Genomic DNA, 23,808 nt, shown 5'->3' on the forward strand with positions numbered 1-23,808 from the left:
TAATGTAACTTTCATGTCACGTCATAAAATTCCAAAGTTTTAAATTCACGACAAATAGTTTAAATTTCAAAAATTAACTCTTGCAACATTTTCTATAAATTAAAATCCAAACATTATATCGAACACAGGTCAGACAGTATACTCAGGTACAGTCGTAATGGATATATTAATTTTCCTGAAATAATATTTACCTTGATAGTATTAACATGTTGAATAGATTCTTAGTTGGATTTTGTTAGTTAATTAATTTTCTAATATCCTATAGATCTTAAATAGATTTGTGCTTATGTTCACATCGTGCCCTACTCTATTTGATAGTTAAACATATAATTAATATGTTGTGTAGAATTGCAATAGGTTATTATTATGAAATCATGTTGTGTATACAGTTTTACCATGCTTGTACCGATAAGATGATGCGATTTCTAATTTACTTTGTTAATTGATTGATAAATGATTCCATGGATCGTTAAAAAAATTTACTGATGACTTGACACTATGTCTTGTTATCCCAAATATCTTACCGTGCTTGTTCTGATTACGTGATGTGATTTAAATGATTGTCTTCACTTTACTAATTAATTAACAAATGATTCTATGGATGGTCAATAAATTAACTCAGGAGTTTACATCGTGTCTTACTATACCTAATAATCTATATATATACCGGTAAAGTTGTGATAAATGTATTCATTTCCAAGCATAGTTCTGCCTTGATTTTACTAGTAACATAATACTACCATCAATTGCTAAATTACTTTATAGATTGATAATTTTTTAGGTAACGTTATTCTCCCTGACTAACTAAACTGAATCCTTCGATAGATACAAATACCATAATATCTGCTTGAATTGGCTATTTTACTTCAATTTTTCAATAATAGTATTAAAAAAGATGACAAGGTGGAAGATCAACTCTGATAACTGATTAGCCAATTTGATGAATCTTTATTGTTTAAGCTAATTAGTCAACAACTTTCACTGTTAATATTTCAATATCTTGTAAATTTTAACTTTTTACTCTTGGTCAAGTATTTTCATATTCCATAACACAGATTTCAGCATTACCTCCCAAACTTATATTTTCATAAAACGACAATAAAATAGCAACGCTGTTATAATACATGTCTCGTTGCTTATGCTTATAGTCATAGCTTTAAAATTAAATCATTGTCATCTTTACTCATGCAAAATGTTCTACATTGTTTTATTTCTGGCTATACCAATATTAGAATATAATATAGCCGGCAAATGACTTAATGATGGGTGAAATATTTATCTTGAGGATATTATCCTCATTTGTTTTAGTTGAATTAAACAGATAAAAGCTCAGCACGCCTTGAATCTTGCTTAAATTACGATTATGCCATTATTAAATTAATTAAAAATAGTCAGATTGATGGAATAATTGTTTCAAAATAAATAGATGATGTCATTTAGGTATAACTGCCATGATGTTATGCTTTAGATGTCTCTCTATGTGATATGATATGAAACTGTTTGTAATCGGGTGACCATTCCTTTTGAAATCCTTTTAAAGTAGAAGAATTTAAAGTAGACTCCTTTAGACAGATTATTGCTGTGGATTCGTTATTATTTCTTCTTAATATCGTAAACAGTAATTACCTTATGTATCGGGTACCTTAATCATATCCTACACACCGTTGTTCGAACTTGCTTTAATAACCCTTGCAATTTACTATACCGTTACTACTTGTTTATTTACTTGCAGTCTTGTAATTTTGAATAATCTTGTCGTAATGTTAATGTCTTTGATATTCGATGCATTTGTTGAAAACGATTCATTTTTTCTTACATAAGCGTAAATGTAACTTATAAGGCTAATCGATTCTGGATGTAATTCTTGATGCTAGTCTGTTTGATCAAATACAGTGCTAATAAATTGCTATTATAAAAAGCATAGGCAGGGATTAATAAATCGGTTTTTAGCCTTTAAAAGACCCATATGAACTCGCTAATACATAAAGCATTGGTAGAAATTAATAGAAATAAGCAACTAATGAACAGATTTATATGATACAAATCAAGTAAATATGTCAGGTATGGAAGTGTAGCGGGATGATTAGAGGAAGCTGTAGAGAATTTTGCTTATAAATAGGAGCAATCATAGCCACATGTTGATTCTTTTGAAATAGTAGAATAAAGTGATATACGTGGGATAGTCATATTCTAAGATAGTTTTTAATTTCAGCTTATTATAGAATCGTCATAATTGAAGTTGTAGATTACTGCAGAATCTAATATGTTTGCTGGAACTAGTGCATATTTTAAAAAACTCTAAGCATTTTGGATTATAATTGTGGCGTTAAATCAGTTATGACTATCGAGAAGAATTGTAATATGATTAGTATAAAGACAAATGCAGATTGTAAGCTTTAGATTAGTGAGAGACTAATGCAGATTGTAAGATGGTCATAGCCATAGATTCCGTGGCATTAACCCAGCTATGCTTATGGAAATGAACTATCCTATGATTAGCATTTCGCCAATAGATGTGAATCCAGTTGGACATGCATACTAGCATATGATAGAATTTAGATTTGCTTATTTTATTGGGTTGCTACAATGAGCTTAATGATCATGCGTCCATGTATAGCATTTGACTATAGCCAAAGTATGAAATCAGCTCATAGCAACTACGATATTTGAACGTCATAAATGAGAAGGACTAGCTTATAGGATGATTATGCTCCATAAGCTTGCCAATATCCAATAAATTAGCGTCCATCTCTTGCTATACCTTGAATATAATTCAATTACATTGACTAGGTCAAGGACTATTTACGATACCCATCTAGAGCAATATCTTAAGCTAAATCTTGAATATTTTTATTCTTCAGCAGCGGATATAATCTCAACTTACATCAATGTAATCGAATTTTATCACTGATAGGATGATGCAGAAACTACATCTACTAAACTCAAATATGTACAGTTTAATCGTAATATTGTCGATCAGGGAATGATGGCACCGACATATTTTCCAATGAGCTGCATTCGCACATCAAGCCATACGTATAATCTACGCCAGCTAGCTAACTGATTGTGGCTCTAGAGGTTCTCTATCGAATACCAATAAATTTTCAATGCATCTCTAGTGATGCTCTATGAAAGTGGATAGCCTGATGATGACCCTCTATCTACGGGTCCGGTCTATAGATTCTCCGTGTATTCTCTAACGATTCTCTATCGATCGATTAGCTGTAGATGCTACTTACGATTTCTGACGATCCTCTATCTATCTGGAATATAGGTATACGCATAGATCCTCTATGTTTTGGACTATATAGTTTTAATCCATTGATCCTTGATGTATTCCCTTGATACCTTTCTCGATGTATTCCCTAGAGACCTTTGTCGATGTATTCCCTTGGGATCTCTCTCGATGTATTCCCTAGAGACCTTTCTCGATGTATTCCCTTGGGATCTCTCTCGATGTATTTCCTTAAAAGATCTGACTCGATGTATTCCCTAGAGACCTTCTCGATGTATTCCCTTGGGATCTCTCTCGATGTATTCCCTAAAGATCTGACTCGATGTATTCCCTAGAGACCTTTCTCGATGTATTCCCTTGGGATCTCTCTTCATGTATTCCCTAGAGACGTTTCTCGATGTCATCCCTGAAAGATATTCCATCCATTCTCTAAATATTTCGTGCGTTACTTATCCAGCCTATTTTCAAGCTACCATATGATATACCAGTTACAAAATGTGTATGGTACCCTATATCCTATTCGCTTTTGGACTCAGTTTCTGCCAAAATTCAGTAATATATCGCTTCCGAGCTATCTTGAGCAAGAGATGCTAGAGGACTAGCAATGATATTACCAAGCTCTGTCTACGCCACAGGTAAACTGCAGAGCTGACTACTTGTGCCCCATTTATTCCACAAATGAATATCATCGTATTCCTTTAGATAGTCTCGAAGATGGTTCTTGGTGTTATGGTATACTTTAGGTCTACTCTACAGCTAGAAAAAAATTCCCATCTAGCTGAACATAGACAACATATAGCAGGAATATTTTCAATATTAGCTCAGAATTGAAGGCAAAGAGCTATCATGGAGCATCTTGAGCATCTTGCAGCCTCCACCCACTTTCTGCAAATAAATTCATAAACAGCGAAAGAATGACATCATCCTTGATGGGTTTGCATAAATTAACGAATTGATAGCTGGATTGTAGCTCATGATCTATTCCTATGTCGATATAGAACTCTAGAAAGCAGCTAATCCAAGGCAGTTTAGTATATAAGAATAATTTTGGACTAGGTCCACTGCTACGATTATAAGAAGGATAGGTTGTTACTTCTTGGTAGTATACATACACGATCATTGATCGTGTATGTATACTTTACTATGGATCTAATCAACGCTCCCAGCGCTTTTCCCAAGACTTGATTGTGCAATGTTATTGATTCTGGATAAGAATAACTATGATACTCAAACATGTCTTTCATAGCCTTGCTTTACTATTAGAACCATCGCCATCCTTTGCGATGTTTTTATTCGTTATTCGCTAATGTTATCCTTTACCTTCCTCTCTTCTGGCATCCATCTTGATCTGGCTAATTTGGGCTATTACTTTAGGATTATTGCTTCCAACTCTATTCATTTCATTCCATGGGCATCTTTACCAATTCTATCTTTACATTACAGCTAAGTTCTACCGTTCATTTCAAGCGAAAGCAAGAAATTCGCCATCAAATTATCACTCATGATGGCACCATTTCTTACATGTTTAATCGAAAGGTAATTAGCACAATTTGGATCATTTTTTCAATCGATAGTGTGGCCAAGAACCGTAGGAATGATGTTGTTGGGTATTGGATAGACATGGTCTAGTAATAAGACGATGAGAATCGATATTTAGCGATTGTAAAGATAGCTTTCGATCACATGATTGTTCTAAATCGATGGAATAGCGATCAGAGCTATTGATGTTGATTGGGTGTAGTAAGATGGATATAAGCGATTCGTTCTATTAGCCTAGCAATGACGATTAATCTACCTAGCTACGTTAGTATCTGTATTTCAAGTAGCTTTCTTTATTGCAAAGATTGTCTAAACATAAATTTTGCTCATCGACCATATGATGACGATAAAGGATCATGTTTACTTTCTGTCATTATTAGCTTGCTATAGAGATGGCCATGCTAGAGTAGTTATCAAACAATTCGATAAACTACCATAATATCTGTATTTTAAGGAACTGTTGCTATTGCAAAGGTATACAGTAGTATACGTAAGCATAGTAGAAATACAAGATGAAGCAGTACTAACGGCGAACATGGCTGTTGTTTCTTGATAACAACGCCATGAAAAGTGATCATTATACTTCCGATCGTCATGGTTTGCTATGCAGAATCGATCTTGTCAATGGCAATGTTGTAACAGCACAGTGAGGATAGGCAATCTGATTAACCGCTTTAGTGTCTATGTTATATAGATTGTAAGTAGCCTTGGTTAATTATTGTAGAGATACAGTAGTGCAGGTGTAGAACAAGCTGAATGATTAAGTAATCGTTGATTACTGCTCAATAGCACAGCGAGAAAAGAGCTAATTTACTTTCATCACCTACATTTCTACCAATGGCTATATTCTAGTAACACAGAAATAATGCCAGATTCTCTCAATTAATTATTACTTAACCATAATGATTCGATTACAAGTGGCCTTGACTACTGCAGAAATTTTATAAATGTAGTAGAAGCCAGTATTTTTGAAACCTTCTGTGATGACTTAAAAACAATATTTCAGGCCATGGGAAAAGCACAATATCAAGCAATAACGAATTGCTGACGATATGATAATTAAAGCTCGATGCACTACGATAAAAGAGAATGCTACTTACTATACTTTTAGTACATGCACTTTTAGCCATGATTCGATGCTACTGTAGTAACACAAAAGTGCCGTCAGTTTCTATTAATTTTATCAATTATTACTACTGTAAACTCTGCTGTGGAGATAGTAAGGGCGAATAGAAGCTAGTATTTTGTAAACATTCTGTAGTCAATCTATTTAATAAACCATATTCCAGGCTAAAGGTAAAAGCACAACGTAAAGTAATGACGAATTATGGACGATATGAAGATTAAGGCTCGATGGCACAGCGATGAAGGATAATACTATTCTATTTTAGGTCATCATTAGCTTATAAATGGCTCTATTTCAGTAGCCAAAAAAATAATACCAATTGCCATTGGTGACCATAGTCTGTAGATTGCAATTGGCCTTAACTACTATAAAGGGAGTGAAAGCATGGTAGAAGCAATTATTTTATCTGTTTTGAATGGAAATTAATTCTAATGGATGATTGCAGTTCCCGTAATTTGATCGAGTTGGAGCTAGATCTTTAACATTCTGTCAACAAAGGTCACATTAAATAAGGCAGCATTGGCTGATAAAGTAGCTGATCTATAACGGCTTTGCAATCCAAGTTCACCATTGTAGAACCACTGTATAATAGGACTGCTATTCTATATATTGAATATAACTCATGTACTAGATGCTATTAAGAAGCTGCTATTCCATCGTTAGACTGTAAATATTCAATAAGTTAGAGACATAGTGTAATCATAGTATCTTCCATTTTTAAAATCTGGACCATGTAACGCCTAGATCGATCAATCTTATGATTGATACAAGTGATCAAAAGTCGATTGAATAAAATTGTGCTTGCATTTATAGGTTAATTTCCTTGTTATGGATGAAGGACAAGATTATCGAGATAGTTATAAAGGCAGAACAGCAGATAAACTAGCTATTCCTATCGTATCGTTGGCATTTATTGATGCTTGTATCCGGCAACATAAATTAGTCGACCACCAGGATTTCTTGCTAAGTGGCAAGCCTTCGTCTCAGTCTTTAGCGAAAGGCAAAATAGTGGGTAAGTCTTGAATGATACTTTAATTATAGATTAATGAATTGATCTTTGATATAGATAGAAATGTTCTTGACAATCTTGTTAGACGAGTGTTTTTAAAAATAATTTGATTTGATACGGTGCTAGTTTCTTTAGAGCTAATATAAAATGTTCGTGCTACAATCTATGTTTTACTCTTTCCATTTAACTGCAATTTAGCTTTCAATTGCTCAATAATTTTAAACATTCATAAAACGAATTAATAATGCGTAAAAAGTGTGAGCTAGAATGGCTACAGTTTGTGTACGACTAGAGTTTAGGTTACTATCGTGATTGCAAGCTTTATATTAACAATATGGTACTAGACCTTAATGACGAGAATGCTCATCGTTTGGTAGAATATAATTCAAGAATTATATTTCATGTAGTAATCCACAAAACACAATGCCCATGCTTGTTGTATACTAGTATATGTTTCATACTGATAACGCTGTTGAACGATATCAAATCTTTCTTCCTTTCAGTTCAGGAGAGATATTTATGGATTGAATTAATCTTGAATAAGAGCTTGATATAATAACGATTTATCAAGAATGTAGAGCTTAGCAATTTAACATCTTTTAGGTATTAACAAACTCAATCCTTCTTAGGTATTAACCTTTTCAATTATTTTTGTTTGCAATTAATACTACCAGTGCCAAGGGTTTCTATTCCGAAGAGATCCCGTTATACAGCATTTGATTTAAACAAGATCCAGTTAAGTAACTGTAAATAGAGAGGCTTAAAGTTCAATATTGAAGTTTTTAGAATACCTTGCTACTTTGTAATCTCTCAAATTAAATAACATAGTTCTAATGTTATTACTTTACCTTACTGATTTATCCTAGTATTTTGTATTTCATGTGGATAATGACGCTCTTACCTATTAGAATGAATTTTTTTTTCATAATCTCTCCAAGCTGCATAGCTAGCATATTTCTATGTCCTTTAAATGTGCAGGGATAAAGCCTTTGGAACACATTTCATACCACAATCTCTTCCAACCGCATTTTGCAACATTTCTATCTAGACCTTGTCATATAGAATGCAAGTGTCATATTTATTAGTTTACGGTTTTTATTCAACATTATAGCAGCCAATGTAGATATTAATTGAGCTTCGAAATCTTGTACATGTTTTAAATGCCCGTATGTATTTGCAATCACCTGGCCTATACTTATACAAACGATAAATACTACTGTATTTAATAAATCTTTACTATCTTTGCAAACCTTACTTTACATTTATGAGAAGTTATTTTACCATTTATAAATGCAAATTATAAGTAATATCATGAAATTATTGCTCGATAAAAAATGACCGTACTAGAACTAAACTGCCATTTTACAGTAAAGACATTTTCGTTATCAACATTCTCGTAATTGCTTCGATAATTAATGTATTAATTAGAGTATGGAATAATAACAAACAAGGAAGTGATAAATTTGACAGCAATTATAATATAATCAAATTGAGCCTATTGCAGGTAATATTGTAATATGTAAAGTTCTTATAAATATCCCGTAAATACAATTCAAGGCTATATTGAAACCTCTCATTATGCATAGGATAATGGGATAAACGAAAAAGAAAGAAAATTTGCAGCTATCGAACTACATCAAGAAAGGACTGAAAATTTATCTTTCCGTGTGTATTCACATCGAAAAATGGTCAAACAGGAAAATATTCTTAATAAAAATAATATGAAAGATAAGGATTGCAATAACATCAGGGAATACCGATATTGCCAAGATCTTGATCAAGCTGTTCAATTATATTCATACTTGTATCATCTCTACACAAAGTCTCCACATAATTTGCAGAAATGTTGGACCACATTGCCTATAAATATTGGTTCTGATAAAGCGAATGAGGTACATTTTTTACTGAATCGATTAAACAAACTAATATCATATTTTGTGATCATAGTGTTAACGTTTGAAAATTAATAGTATAACTACAGTGAGGTTCTTCAATTTAAATTGTACAGTAGCTCTTAACGTAAGTCAATCATAGCAGTACCATATTTTGTGTTCATTGCATATATCAAGTTCTCTTCAGTTAAATTTGCAGCAGATGATGAAAATAATTTACCACATTACTGCGTCTATGATATGGATGGGCAATTGAAATCATTTTTCATCGTTGCAGGTGATGGCTGAATTCCAAGCTAATGTAACTGACCGCAGTTTATCTCAAAATGTAGCCTCGTTAATACAATGCCTATGGGTAGAAGCAGTCGGCGAGTTACAAAGTATACTCTCAACTTCTGTAAATGAACTTAAAACTACCGATCTTGCGGTTGCAGAAGGCATTTTACTCAAGTTGAAGCAGAGCGTATCTGAAAGTAACCATGATAGCGTGACTGAGCTTAACAAACAATTTTACGAATTAATTCCTCACATAGATTCTAGTGTATACATCAACTCAAGACGATTAATCAGTCAGAAGCAAGATTTGTGCCAATTAATTCATGATATGATTACTGTTAATGAAGCAAGCAATTGGCAACTCACTGGCAGCGTTAATGCCCAATATAAGGCTCTATCGTGTGATATTCAAGAATTAAATGCAAACAGCGATGAATTTAACTCTATCAAGAATTATATCTTATCATCATTGAAGGAGTAAATCTAAATACTTTACTTGTTTGTTTGGATCTTATTAAAATTTTAATTAGCATTTGTTGAGTGATGCTGTAGAGGATCGATTTGAGATTTCTTTAAACGCTTTCCATTTTAGGAATGATTCCACCACGGTCAACATAAAATATATATATTCTGTGGCTCGTAAAGTCGAGAATAAGTTATTTACTCATGAAATGGGTAATAAGAAACTATTATTTCATGCTAGTCAAGTAAGTTGAATTGGCTCTATCCCTATTCTTAGCCTAATCTTAATCTTGTGTCCTTTTGAATATGAATGAACTTACTCTGTTCGTAAAAATGAAATAGCCTAGGAACAAGATAGAAGACTTTTGCAATGAAATTTAAATATTTTTTAATAAATTTACTTTAGGTTAAAAATTACGTTGGCATTTTATCAAGGTAATATTTCCAGGATAAAGTATTGGTTAATTGATAATACTGTTTAGTGCAATAAACGAATTCGGTGATGATTTATATTCTACATCTGTATACTGTAGGGGTTTACTGTTGCCCAAAATAGTTGTAAGTGAGTATGGTGGCGAAAGATCGGATTCTGGTAATCTTGGTAGTGGAATTTACTTTGCCGATTCATGCAGGTTTGAAGAACATTATTTTGAGGCTATTACTGATATTCATTGTATTGAGGCTAATTAATATATATTATAATTCATCAGTACAAGTTTGCAATATTGCAACATCAACAAGAATAATGGCACACGAATGATGCTCGTTTGCGAAGTAGCTCTAGGAAAGAGTAAAGTAAGCAAATTTCGGTCATAATTAGACTTTGATATCCTGATCGATTGTCGTAAATATTACGTTGCAAATGTAATATAGATTTATAGAGACCAACATTTAGAGCTTACTTCACCGCCATCAGGCTATGATAGTGTGCATGGGATTGCCAGCTCTGAAAATGACCTATCCTATTTCACGGTAAGCTTTAAAAAGAATACGAATTAAATAAATTTTCATAATTTTAATTTTTTGTCTTGGTATGTTTTTTAGAATAACGAATACGTCATCTACAACTCAAAGCAACAAAAGCTTAGGTTTGTGATCTCATGATGGTAACTTATGTATATCCAAAAAGGAATTAATATCATGTACGCTTTGCAGGTATTTAATAGAATTTTCATTATCGAAAGACCCTACGAAGAAAATCAAATCGACTACAGGCCTAACTGGACATGAATTTATACCATCACCTTTATTTCTTAATGGGTCAGGTAAAGTCAATTCTTGGGTACTTCACTATTCTCTTTTATTTCATATTCCTGATAGTTATTTGACAATATGTATTGTTCTATTCAAGCAGTCCAAATTGACGTAAATGAGTTGCAAAATAATCAGTTGAATAAGCTCACCGAAGCTGGATTAAAGACAAGTAACAGTGAAACACTTCCACTGACTGACGTTCATTTTAGAGTGAAATTATTAGACTTAGCTTCTGAGGTTTGAGCGATTGTAATGTAATTGTACAATATAAATAAGTAGATTTTTGATATATTCCAGTTGTATAGCGACATATTATATCAATATTAGCAAATGTATTAATTGTATAATACAGGTTACATTGTAATCAAGTACAGTATGAACTGAATTTATATTCAATGTTTGAATGGAGAATATGTCATGGATTACAACATTAGGTTGTGGTTTTGCAACGCTATTATAATAATTCGAATAACTCTATTGAAGCAAAGTACGTTTTCCCATTGGATGAAAGAGCTGCAGGTAATAGGGTGAATAAGAGTTTAATATTTTAGTCATAGTGTATGAAATCCTGATTCTTTTTTCTGTAGTTTGTGGCTTTGAAGCATTTATCAATAACAAGCACATTGTTGGTCAAGTTAAAGAAAAGGAACGTGCGCATAAAGAATACAAAGAGGCTGTCAGCCGAGGCGATGGAGCTTATCTTATGGATGAAGATTCTCCTGTACGTAAATAGTATATTTTTGATAACTGTTTGGCAATGTACGATTTTAGGGATTGCTGTACAATTCGAGCTCTGTATTCTAGAAGTCGTTGTAAAAGATGATCTAATTACTTATCTATATGTAACAGGACGTTTTTACCGTTAGCGTTGGCAACCTTCCTGCGAAAGCAAATGTTGTTATTAAGATTACATACGTAACCGAATTAGCTATAGAAGATGAATACTTAGATTTCTTTTTACCCTCTAATCTGGCTCCATGGAAGACCGGAGCTGCTCTCTCTAACAAGACACAAGTAACGTCCTATTCAGAAACCTTCATCCTTTTTTAAATCTTCAAATGTGTTTAATGAAAATCGTATCCACTAATCAATTTCATGGCTTACTAGGATACAGTCGGTGTCGTCAAGATTGATGAGGCTAAAGCAATGTGAGAAATTCTGTTGTTATTTTGAGTAATAATACTATAATTATTTGCAAACAAATTGCCCTAGTACGATTACGACAAATATCATTTTCTACATGTAAACCGAAAATTACTTGGCTAATTGTTCTCGTTTCATCTGTCATCTATTGATTAACTAAAGCGATGCATCAATACAAGTTAGCGTCGAAATGCCATTTGAAATTAGGGCCATCATGTCGCCAACGCATAATATCAAGCAAAAGGTAAGAATCGAAAGCTTTGGATAAGATTTTTCATGTTACTTTCTAAAAGCATTTGAAAATAACATTATTTGACAGTGCACTGCCACCAGAGCTGTTGTCGATACAGGAAAAATAACGTCGTTCGATAAAGGCTTTCGATTGCTCATTCGATTAGCTGAAATACACGTTCCTAGGATGTGGGCTGAAACTCATCCAGAAAAGGGCAGCCAGGTTAGTATTTAAGGACGATGAAATACGGATATATATTGCTACTCTAACTATACTGCATTTATAATTTCATAACTATACTACTCGTTAACTATAAATTGTAGGCCTGCATGCTAACATTCTATCCAGAATTTGAAACTGTGGAAACGAAAGAGCCGGAAATTATTTTAGTTCTTGATATGTCTAATTCAATGAAGGTCTCATTATCTGATATATCTTGGATTTACATAATCGGCATCTACACTCGTAAATTTGCGTTAGACTTGGCGTCATTCCAGACCCGGCATAATTTAAAATGGAATAACATTTTCTATCTTGAAAGGATTGCTTGCTTGATGTGAAAAAATTGGCATTATTGCTATTGAATAACTTACCATCAAATTGTCTATTTAATATTGCTGTATTTGGAACCTGTAAGCAATATAATTTATAAATTCTTTATACGGATTTGATGCATCATATCGATTTGAACAATTTTTATCGTCAAAAGCGCACAATGAACTTTTTCCTTGTAGCCAACAAGTTGCAAAGGACACTATCAATATTGCGCAGCAATTCATCATGGTAAGTTGAAGCAGATACTGCTGTTGTAATACTGCAGTTACTATACTTTTATATCAGTTAACGAATAATCTATATATCGCTTCAAAATATGAAGCTATCATCACTAACGTATCTGTCATTAATTTCCTAGACATTATCAGCTACATGGGGAGATAGCCAGTTCTTTAATATTTTAGATAATTATCATCACATTGCGAAAGGATTAAAGTCCAACGGAGCTTATAATTTGTTTGTAATATCAGATGGTCACTTTCCCGCTGAAAACTCAATTATTGACATCACCAGAAAAGAAATTAATTGTTTGAGAATATTTACATTTTCAATCGGGTTTGTGGTTCTCTACTCTTGAAAAGTTAATGCTAATCGTTTTGTATTTATGTTGGTTAATGTTAGGTATAAGATATTGCTTTTATGCAAGTTCGATACTTTTTTAATTCTTTAATTCTTTACCGTTTGATTATTATAATTTTGACTATGCAGGAATGTATGCAATCGTTACTTTATGCGATTACTTGCAAAAGTTGGGGCTGGTTACCATGAGCATTTTGATAGCAATTTAAAATCGAAATGGAATAGCAAGGTCGGTTGTTGTGTATCCATTATTTAAGGGATAATGATTATCTTCATAGTAACAAGCTTTTCTAAAGTATAGTTTTCTTGCCAGAAAAGTTACTAATCATTTCTTTGAGATTTCAAACTACTCTCATTGTGGCTACGAAATTTATCTTTGGTAGATTAAGAAGCAGATTGAGAAAGCATTTCAGCCAACATTAACTTCTGTGAATGTAAATTGGCAACAATTTGGCCAAAGTTATCAATCAAATATGCAGGTATTATTCTGCTTATAAATAGAAGATAAAAGCATTCGGTATCAAACAAAAATTTTAAAACGTAAAAACATTGCAAATTTGATCTTAGTGAGGAATTGGATTAGTTGTAATTTCAACTTGCATTTATTATCAGGCGCCAGCTGATATTGTAGCTTTATTTAATGGATCACGGCAAGTAATCTATGGATTTATTCCTAACTGCTTGCAGGTAGAATTATCGTTTGAACTATATGAACTACACTTCAGTTTGTGTATTACAAGCTTTTAGAAGAAAATTTTTCAGTATAGTTATTTATACCTTGTAGGCAACCTTAGAGGCAGAAATAGGTGGGACACAAATTTCAACCGTCGTCTCTACTTCGGAATTAAGCAAGACATCAGGAAAGGTAACCGCCAATCTTATACTTCTATTTTTATATTATACCTACACTTATACATCGCATCCGATTTACCACTTCTGGTAAAATATAACTGAATTCTAATTTCAATTCTTAAATTCTTAGATCTTACACCAGTTGACAGCTCGAGCACTTATTCGCGATTATGATGAAGGTGCATACAATAATGATCGAACAAATCATGAGGTATATAATACAGTTAAAGTGTTATTAATATCGCTATAATCTATAGCATGAACTGACAATGGCAAATATGATTTGTAAAATTTATTAGGCGTTGAAGATTGATCAAAAGTCGGCTATTATTGAATTAAGTAAAGACTACTCTATTGTTAGTCCTTTTACAAGCTTTGTCGCTATTGAAGATCGAACTCAGGTATACGTACGATATCATCGTTTCTTAATACTCGTATTTCAACTCACATATATACCACTTATAGCAATCAATCTATTGCTCAAAATAAATATCAAGGAGTTAGATTACGAATCAGAGGTGTTCAATCTGGATAAACTTCTTAAAGCCGAGAACGTCGATTATCTACCTTATGTTTCGTGGAGTGGAGATTCGGTATTATACTTTAAGTTAATTATTTTTGACTTATTAGCTGAAATATTCGGAAATAAATTTGTTTTAATATGATGTACCCTAGTCTAGAAAATGCTTGCACATACAGCTATAGATTACTTATAGCTTCTAAATATTTCTTCTCTTGATTAAGCTGTATTGAAATTGTTTGGAGGCTTACGGTACCTCAGTCGTAACAATAAGATGTGCTATAATTAGATAAAATTTCAATATCATCCTTGAACGAAATTTTCGTAGTTTGTAAATTTGTTACACTAGGGTGATTTAATCCTAGGTTGTTGATTTTTGTTTCTTTTAGAGTCTTGCAGAAAGCCAAGAAATGCCCTCTACTGTTTGCCCTGTAAGTACAACTAGTCTAGACTCCCGCTTAATTTAGTGGAAATTAATTTAGTAATTTACCTCAGTAAGTATCTATACTTTTATTGTTTATTTACCGTTACGTGGAAGTTATGGATCTTTACTGATGAATTTCTCGTGATTAATTACCTGCCAATAATATGATCTTCCATAACTACATGAAATGACAACATCAGCCATGAATGGAATTTACTTAAGTCATACAATTATGAAACTAGGACGATGTAATTGTAAATTTTTGTGTTGCATACTTTCATTATTTCTTAGATTATTACAGAGACTCAAGAAGGGCTCGGTCTTGATTACGCTGTAAGTATAACTAATTAATGGTAAATTTAGTATCGTTTGTGAACATTAATCAACGTCACTAAATATCTATGCTTATTATCAGAATCATTTGTTTTCCTTTGATTAAATGTTATGAATTCTTACTTATGGATTTTTTACTTAATTATATGTCACACATAAGTTGGATGGGGTAGATGGGGATTATGAAATGGATACTGATAACTTTGTCCAGGAAGAAGCAGATGAAGAGAAATATTGTCCTGACTTCTTTTACGATTTTGCAATGGATTTATGCGTATCTGAATATGATGAAAATAAGCGGTCGAATTTTGTTAGTTACGACGGGTATGTTAAAATAGTGAGAATGGTGCAAGTTTTAGCATCTATTTTCTTTGTATTGTTGTAGAAGCCCAATTGCTGTATAGCACATTAGCTTCCATGCTATAGTTCCTCTGGTTCTTTTAAGTTATAGTACTGACTTTAAATGTAGCGATTACAATTGTGTAAGGGACTAGGTAGGGGATTATTATTACGCTTATGTCCTATTCTAAAGTTTGCATTGGAGTATCAAGGAAGTTGCTGATACTTAGTGCTATATTATTTCGTTGCTTAATTCATCGATGTCATCACATCCTAATAATTAGGTAGAATCTGTAGTGTGCGTGTAAGACTGATAAGATGACATCTTTTTTAGCTTTTCCAATACTTTATACATTTTCAGCTTATATCGGGATATTATCAGCTATGTACAACGTTGATTTTATTAATATTCATCTGATGTCAATAAATTTTTTTGCTATCTACAGTAATGCCGAAGAACGAGAGTATATAAGTACTGCAGAAGAACTTTGTAAATTTAATGAGCCCGCATGTTTGGACCTTATGGATTCGAACAGTCTGGAAATGTATGTATGCTGCATTTAGTCCGTTGAATGGCACTATTAATAATTGCTATGATTCGCTGCTTTACAGTAAAAATGTTTCGTGTACTTTATCGGCTATCTCTATATAAATTCGGTCTTCTAATTTGTATAGAGTTGGCTCGCAAAGTACAGTAAACATGAAAATTTTAATTTAGTGTGCAGTGATAGAATTAATCAACATTGCTGGAGTTGTATATCAAGCTGTTTAATAATATTTATGTTACTTACAATTAAATTCAATAACTGATTAGACTCTAGCAAAAAGAATAATAAATTAGTGACAGGTTTACGGCATATACTATTGGATTCAAATGTGTAACTTAGAGTTGACCAGATATACCTTAGCAGGAGTAGATTTCGAGATTTCGATATAAGAATTATGGTGATCTATGTATGATTTCGTATTAGAATTGCTGGACAATTTATTAAAACATAATCTAGAGTACATAATATCTTTTGCTTCATCTTACAATTATACGTATAAGTATCGGAATATAAGAAAGAACCTTCAGTTGACTACTTTCCTTCATTTTAAAGCAGTCAATTTCTCTACAAAACTGTTTACTGCATATGGTTAACCACTGTTTTAGAATATGATTCCGTAGTTAATCCAAATCACTGAAGTAAATGCAATATCTCGACATAATTTTCAACTTTATTAGATTTGATATATCATAGGTAGCTTAGATTATAATGTTTGAAATGGCGGCATATAATAAATGTAATTAGTTGTCAGTTAGTACCTAGCCTTTTAACATGGTAATTATAGTAAATTGATATGAAGATAGAATTGTCTGTGTAATTTCACATCGGAGCAGTTGATATCCTATCAATGCTGTGTAATGATGACTTTAATTTCATTACTTTCAATTCTGATTTATCTTCTAATTTCTAAATTCATTAGTGCAATTGCATTAGTATTATATATAGCACCGTTTATGTTTATGTCTCACTAGCATGCTCATCTGCTAATATTCTGTTTAGAATCGTTTAGCAATCAAGTTTTAAGATCGGATAATTTTTCATTTTAATTCAAAAATACGAAGGCTAGTTTGCTATGTTACACGGCCTTGAGGTTTAGTTCTGTTAAATAAGCAGTTCTATGAATCCATTAGTCCAAATGGCGTGTTGCCATGCAAATTGCATTATAGCTATTACTGCGTAACAGCGTACACCGAAATTTTTTAATTAAGTAAATCATCTAATTTCCATTTAATTATTTAGTGGGTCTAAGGCAATGTCCATGTCGTCTGATAATTGTAATGAAGACTTTTCGGTTACGGCAAAACTGCCCCATAGGCGACGAGAACTACGTAAGTTTCACATTACGCGCAATGTATGTATCTATAACTTACTGCCACTTATTCTTCCTTGAATGGTTACTTGGTAAAGTTTTCGGGATACATTTATCTGAGACATCAACAGAGCTGTTTAGAGTTACTCTATATTTTATGTTGACATACCTTATAGCTATGCTCATTAGAGCCTAAATATTATTTTTGCATTAAATTTCTTGCTCTGTAACATGAATCTTTAAAGAAATCGGCTATACTAAATGAATCAATTTTTAAACCCTAGGCACTTAACATTTGCAGACGTCTTTTTGAATAGAATCTGTTATAGTTATATAATTCATTTTTCTTACATTTTCTAGGTGGTAAAGAACTACTGGCCGACAAAGGTATTAATTTGATGGCCAATTCGTTTACTGGATTATAATGGAATAATTTGGGATAGCGAGACAAATTAATAGCTTATTGTAGTAAAGTTGCGCTCATAGATATAAATTACCGAATGATACGTTACCATATCTCTCTACAAGTACATTTATTAAAGCGAAATTATTTCTGTGTTAATGCTAGCATAAGCTAAATAATTATTGAATCTCTCAGCTGTAAATTATTGCTCTGTTATATCCTGGATAATCATTCATTAGATTCTAGGCCGCACGGATCTTCCAAGATTGGTACAGCTTACTGACTATCAGATGACATCATATTTATTTCTATATAAATTTAAGGCATTTTAAAGATTTAGAAGTAGCTTTTATTTTCCTTTATTTGAAACTACCACATCTACCTATTGAATTTAGAAGCTGAAAAGTATTTACCCAAGTTTGCTAGCCTATCTTCGAAAATGCTTAAATCCAGTAAGAGACTAGGCTTTTGTTGATTTTATTCATTGTTTGATTGTCGAGCCAATGCTAACAATTATTCGTGTTATTTTGTATAATTTTTACCGCCAGTAGAAGATTCAAAGCCAACTGAAGGTAGTTACTACAAAATGTATTGATTAAACAATGCGCGAAAAGTATTTTTGTTTTAATCTAGTTTAATAGCAAGAGTTTTTTGGACTTTAAATCCGAAAAGCTCTGACAGAACTTTCTCTTGGAAATTTCTTGCTGAGGATTTCTACTATTACAATTTAGTTTCCATAGCAGTATTATTCTGTATTTGTAAAGTAACTTTAGTTATTGGATTTTTAAATAAAAAATTTCACTGAAAGCTTTGCAATTCAATTAGTAAATAGACACATTCTTATAAAACTTAAGATAGACTTGATATAGTAAAGGACAATCAATTCTTTACTAATTTTTCATTTAATAGATTCTAAGAAGCGAAGACGTCGTAAAGTAATGGATCAGTCATCAGGTATTCTGTTATTGACAATTGCTGTAATGCGATGCTCATAGAATAGGTATATGTGCAGGGTAATTCGGAATTTTTGCTAGTAAATTCGTGAAACATTTTACTAGAGTTATTGATCAATACTTTCTTTTGGATTTCAAATAGCAGCAAGTCTTACTATGCCACTTATAACTTTCGTTTATATAGCAGTGCTAGTCTCAGTATCATATTGTTATAATTAACAATAGTAATATGGTGGATAATTATTTTGAGTAAAATGATTGCATGATAGATATAAGCATTATAAGTGTTGCGATATTCCATTCTGCCATCGGCTTGATAGATTCTGTAGCATCTAAAAGTCTTTTTGGAGGCACTGAGTCTGCTGGTTACTGTTTCGGTGCCGATACTCTCAACGAAGGTAATTAAAACCGAATTAGGAAAGTATAACTTTATCATTTCTGTAATTTAATTTAATAACACTATTTCTAGAGCTAATAGAGTATGAATTCTATTAAGCGCTAAAATAGTGAACTCCCACCAACTACAACAGATTTTTATTACTTCATGGACTCTCTGTGCGGTCGATATGATGTCAGTCATATACGGCAATTGCGATTTGACATTTTACAATTGGATTAATAGATTCTACGATATTTAAAGGTCTTCTGAGAAGTGCTCAGCCTTCTGGCTTAAGCTTTGGAGGACGTGCTGCCGGATCAGGTAATTGTAGCCGAATTAAATGCTACATAGTTGTAATGCCGATGAGATAAAGAAATAGCCCTTTAGTTGCATCGATTTTTTAATGAATTTTTTTTCCCTTTGACACCTATCAGATCGATAGCTGATTTATGATGTTCGATGCAACATAATAATTGTGATCTTCATTTCATAATTAAATTGTTACGTTTTACAGCATATGAAAGTCTTCCTGAAAGAACTGAGTCATTTGGTTTTAGTTCTGGTTCGGGTATTTTCATCAAAGGTATTTATATCTGAACTTGAAAACGTTAAATGTGTTGCTTTCAGTTTGTTGTGACGGTATCATTTCTGTGATTAATTAATTTCCGGTGTCACTAAATCGTGAAGACATTACTACACATGACATATAGTAATCACATACTAATCACAACAGTTTTGTATGGCGAATATTATTTTACGCCTTTGATGGCTATCATTTTATGTATTCCTCATTCTACGTAGTTCAGAATTCTATTCTTGTTAGAATTGTATATCGTAGCTAAAAATTAAAAGCTAGTACACTAAATTTGGCGATATACCAAAAGTACCAATTTGCAGACTTATTTTATAAATAGCGATTCATTTAGCTCAGCAAATTATTCTATTTTATATCCCCAAATTTCCTTACTTTGATGGCTTTGATAGTGATATCGTAAAGCATTACTCTTGAAGGTTACTGAATAATTTTATGACTGCATTTCCAATTTGTAGCAACCAATCTCGCTAAACCATTAACAGCTTCCGATGATAGCGGTATCAATATTATTATTACTGTACTAGAAATAGGATTTACAGTAACTAAATGATAGATGAATCTACTTTGTGTATTGGTTTCCTTTTTGATGCATTAAAGCAATTAATCATATACATCGTAATTGGTATCATGCTGCAGGTCCCGCAGTGCCAAACATTCTTAAAAAACGTGGTTGGCGCCCCGACTTTGCTACTGGTGCTGCCAATTTAGGTAATAGCATCCAGGATTCGACGGCTTCAAATTCTTTGAAAATTTTTGTTGCTATAACACTATTCGCAAGATAAATTTACTATAAGTTCGATTTCTATAAGGTAGGATAAAATATAATACGTCGTATGTAAGGCCAATTTTACCTTTTAGTGATGCCAAGACAAATTCATTGCCAATTTCGTTTCACCTCTTTGATAGAAATCACTTTTTGTAGTTCGTATTCTAAGTACAGTACTTAGAATCTTGAATTGTATATACGATATTTAGTATACAATTGCAGGACAGTAAAGGCTACTTCCGTAAATTAGCTATGAACTTAAATCTATAGGATAGTTCTCTTAGTAACATATCATCGCTGTCATGAAATCATTCTCTGCTATGTATGTCCCTCAATATATCTTTACTTGCTTGTAAAGTATTGCAATCCCTTTTGAATTAGTCTGCCTAAATTTTTTTACTTAGGCATAATTTAAAACACTACACACGAACTAGCCGTAGTTGTGAACTTACGCTCTCTAATTGTACTAACTATAAGATAGTAATAGACATAGTACTACAAAGAGGGATTTAACAATCATAAATGTCACTTTTATGATTCCTTGCCTCCTTTGCGCCAACGGAGTAAAGTGTTTAGTTGCGTTCACTCGTTCGGATTGCAAAATTAGTTTCCAATAATAAACAATTTTTAGCCTAATGTTAGCGAAAACCGAAACTGTAATTAATGCAAAGTTTTTAAGCTATTATCTTGAAGTTATAAAATGCTTAATAGCTGCAGCACCATTGGAACACTCAGAGTATCCGCTTCTACCGCCGTCTCTACCATACAACAGATTGCTAACTTCTGACGATCAAGGCAAGTTAATTTATGTTACTATTTAAGAAATTGATCAACTATTAATTCAATTACGCTAGCAAGTTATGACCCATTTAGTGAATTAAATAAGATGTTTAAAAATTGATGCTATAAACGTATGACTTAGATGATAATTGTCATGCATGAGTATTTGGAAGAGGATTCACCTGCAGCACTCTCTATTTATACTTATAATGTATTTTCACGTCTCATTTATTATATCGAAGTGCAATATTAAACAGTATCTATATCTATATTCATATCGATGACAGATAGAAACCGATGTACTCAGCAATTCTCAAAATAAAGTATATTATATATGATATTGTAATTAATGATGCACCCAGTATTGTGTTACTAGTTATTTGAAATTAGTAGTGGCACGTGCAACTTACAAGTATTATAGCCTGAGGTATTAGTAAATGGCTATTAAAGTGAACCGTAGTTAAACTAGTCACTAACGTTGTTCGAATCATTTGCGTGATAATCAATTAGTGTCAATGAATTCATCAGTGCTCCCTTCCCATTAATAGTTATCATAAATAGATTTTCTAATATCAATAAATATTGTATCTATTTTCTCCTTGCTCATTGATCGTTTGTAATGAATGCTATTCGTAGTAGGTGTGAAGAAAAAGATGCTTTCTCCAAAGTCAATATCGATGTTTGCTAAGTCTCAGCAAAATAGTACCGCTTTTCCTGTAGAGAAAGAAGTACTTCGTGATAGTCGCCGCAGTGATGACGTAAATATCGGAAGTGAGCTTTATTCTGCATCAACCGTTTTTCTACCCCTTCCCCCCGCTACCGCAGCTTTGAATCGAACAAGAGGTCAAAAAAGCACAGCATTTAGGCGTAGTAGAGGTATGGTAGTTACTAAAATAAAATTTTGTATCATATATATGTACGTATTTACATTTAAAAGATTTAGAACATTCAATAATCGTGTTGTGTACGTTAACTGAACTTGCAGAATAAATATTATAAATAAGAACGTATCTTTAAAAATTATTCATTTTCAATAAAGCATCAGTTGTAATAGAAGCTCAAATTTACAGGCATCAAATTAAAAGAAATAATTTTTTATATAGGAAGGAATTTGCAACTTGCTAGCATATTTTTATTAGTCAGAAGGAGCATTTAACGTTCTGATTTAATTGTTTTTTAGTTTTAGCGAAAGCGCTAATCGATGAAGTTGACGGTCAAGATAAACCTCCGACGGCGCTACATTTTGGTAGTATCGGTACGATCCCCTCTTTTAATTGTATCGTTTATCATAGATTAAAGTAAACCGTATTATGTTTGTATTACAGATCAAATGGATGAATTCAGCCCATCGCAAGGTTTACTTCAAAAATACTTGTGTCAATAATTTTACGCGTGTATCTGTAAGATTTTAAATTATTCTTTATTGTGAATTTACTATTGATCTTAAAATTTAGAAGCACACTTTGTGGGTGACTATTCACCTACATCACCATCAGGTATGAAGATAATATAGTTATTAATTAAATCTTAGTTGCTAGTTATACGCTGTTACAAAATTGGTATTGTTTTTGTTTATGTAAATCATTAAACTTTTGAAGCCGAAGGCAAGTGGACAATTGATTTACCAAAGTCACCGGAGCCCAATTACGAACAGGTTTCAGAACATAATCTAGAAGCTATGTGCAATATTAACAGTTTAGGTTGATGTAGGAGGTTTTTATTCAATTTTTTGCTTAAGAATAAATTATTACGGAGTGAAAACATAAAACAGTCAATTAGTTTATGTCCGTACTTAATAATTGGATCTAAGTCACTTATTGCCTATGTGTAATGTTTTAATCAATCGCTAAATCTATGTCATGATGAATCATTGGTTTAAATAATGAACTACAATCAGATCAAGAATCTACAGTCTAAGGTATGTACGTATGCTATGTTAAGGGTTATGGTGATAAGTTAGTCTATAGTTTTACGATCAAGGTAAATCGGCTGGCTACCGTCATTTTATAGGAAGGATATTGGGATTTAACGGATGAAATTGCTGATGTTATCAACACAACAAAGGATTATCTACGATCAGTTCTTCAGAGTTGTGGCATTCAATCATTTGGTATAGTACAACGAGTATCGCTAATGCTGGAGTATACTTTGTTGCATCTGTACTTATATTAATTCTTCTATCGCAATATTTATATGCCTATTAAAATTTGAGTATAGAACTCTGACACTCTATATGGTCGACTACTTCAATGATATAATCGTTGTTTTCGTTTATGTAATATCGATGTTTTATATGTGCATTGTA

At 32.5% G+C, this 23,808-nt stretch overlaps 2 protein-coding genes across 2 annotated transcripts; both read left to right on the top strand.

The window, feature by feature from the left end:
• Positions 1–10,073: 10,073 nt before the first annotated feature.
• Positions 10,074–14,819, top strand: TRIADDRAFT_32651 (uncharacterized protein; the record flags this gene model as incomplete). Its single annotated transcript, XM_002117489.1, has 22 exons — positions 10,074–10,171; positions 10,250–10,334; positions 10,413–10,511; positions 10,584–10,627; positions 10,695–10,804; positions 10,894–11,030; positions 11,228–11,312; positions 11,381–11,514; positions 11,643–11,807; positions 11,901–11,941; positions 12,099–12,180; positions 12,256–12,390; positions 12,492–12,584; positions 12,710–12,800; positions 12,878–12,951; positions 13,082–13,278; positions 13,432–13,531; positions 13,686–13,781; positions 13,915–13,989; positions 14,087–14,167; positions 14,285–14,377; positions 14,652–14,819. Coding segments are annotated over 22 exons (2,283 nt in total), but the record flags the coding sequence as incomplete, so codon positions are not given.
• Positions 14,820–22,156: 7,337 nt separating this feature from the next.
• Positions 22,157–23,208, top strand: TRIADDRAFT_61583 (uncharacterized protein; the record flags this gene model as incomplete). The annotated part of the gene is made up of 4 exons (XM_002117490.1): positions 22,157–22,379; positions 22,684–22,758; positions 22,958–22,999; positions 23,102–23,208. 4 exons carry the CDS (start codon positions 22,157–22,159, stop codon positions 23,206–23,208), a joined length of 447 nt encoding a protein of 148 aa, XP_002117526.1.
• Positions 23,209–23,808: the final 600 nt, after the last annotated feature.

This window comes from Trichoplax adhaerens, genomic scaffold, assembly GCF_000150275.1.
Source record: "Trichoplax adhaerens TRIADscaffold_25 genomic scaffold, whole genome shotgun sequence".
NCBI classification, from domain to species: Eukaryota; Metazoa; Placozoa; class Uniplacotomia; order Trichoplacea; family Trichoplacidae; genus Trichoplax; species Trichoplax adhaerens.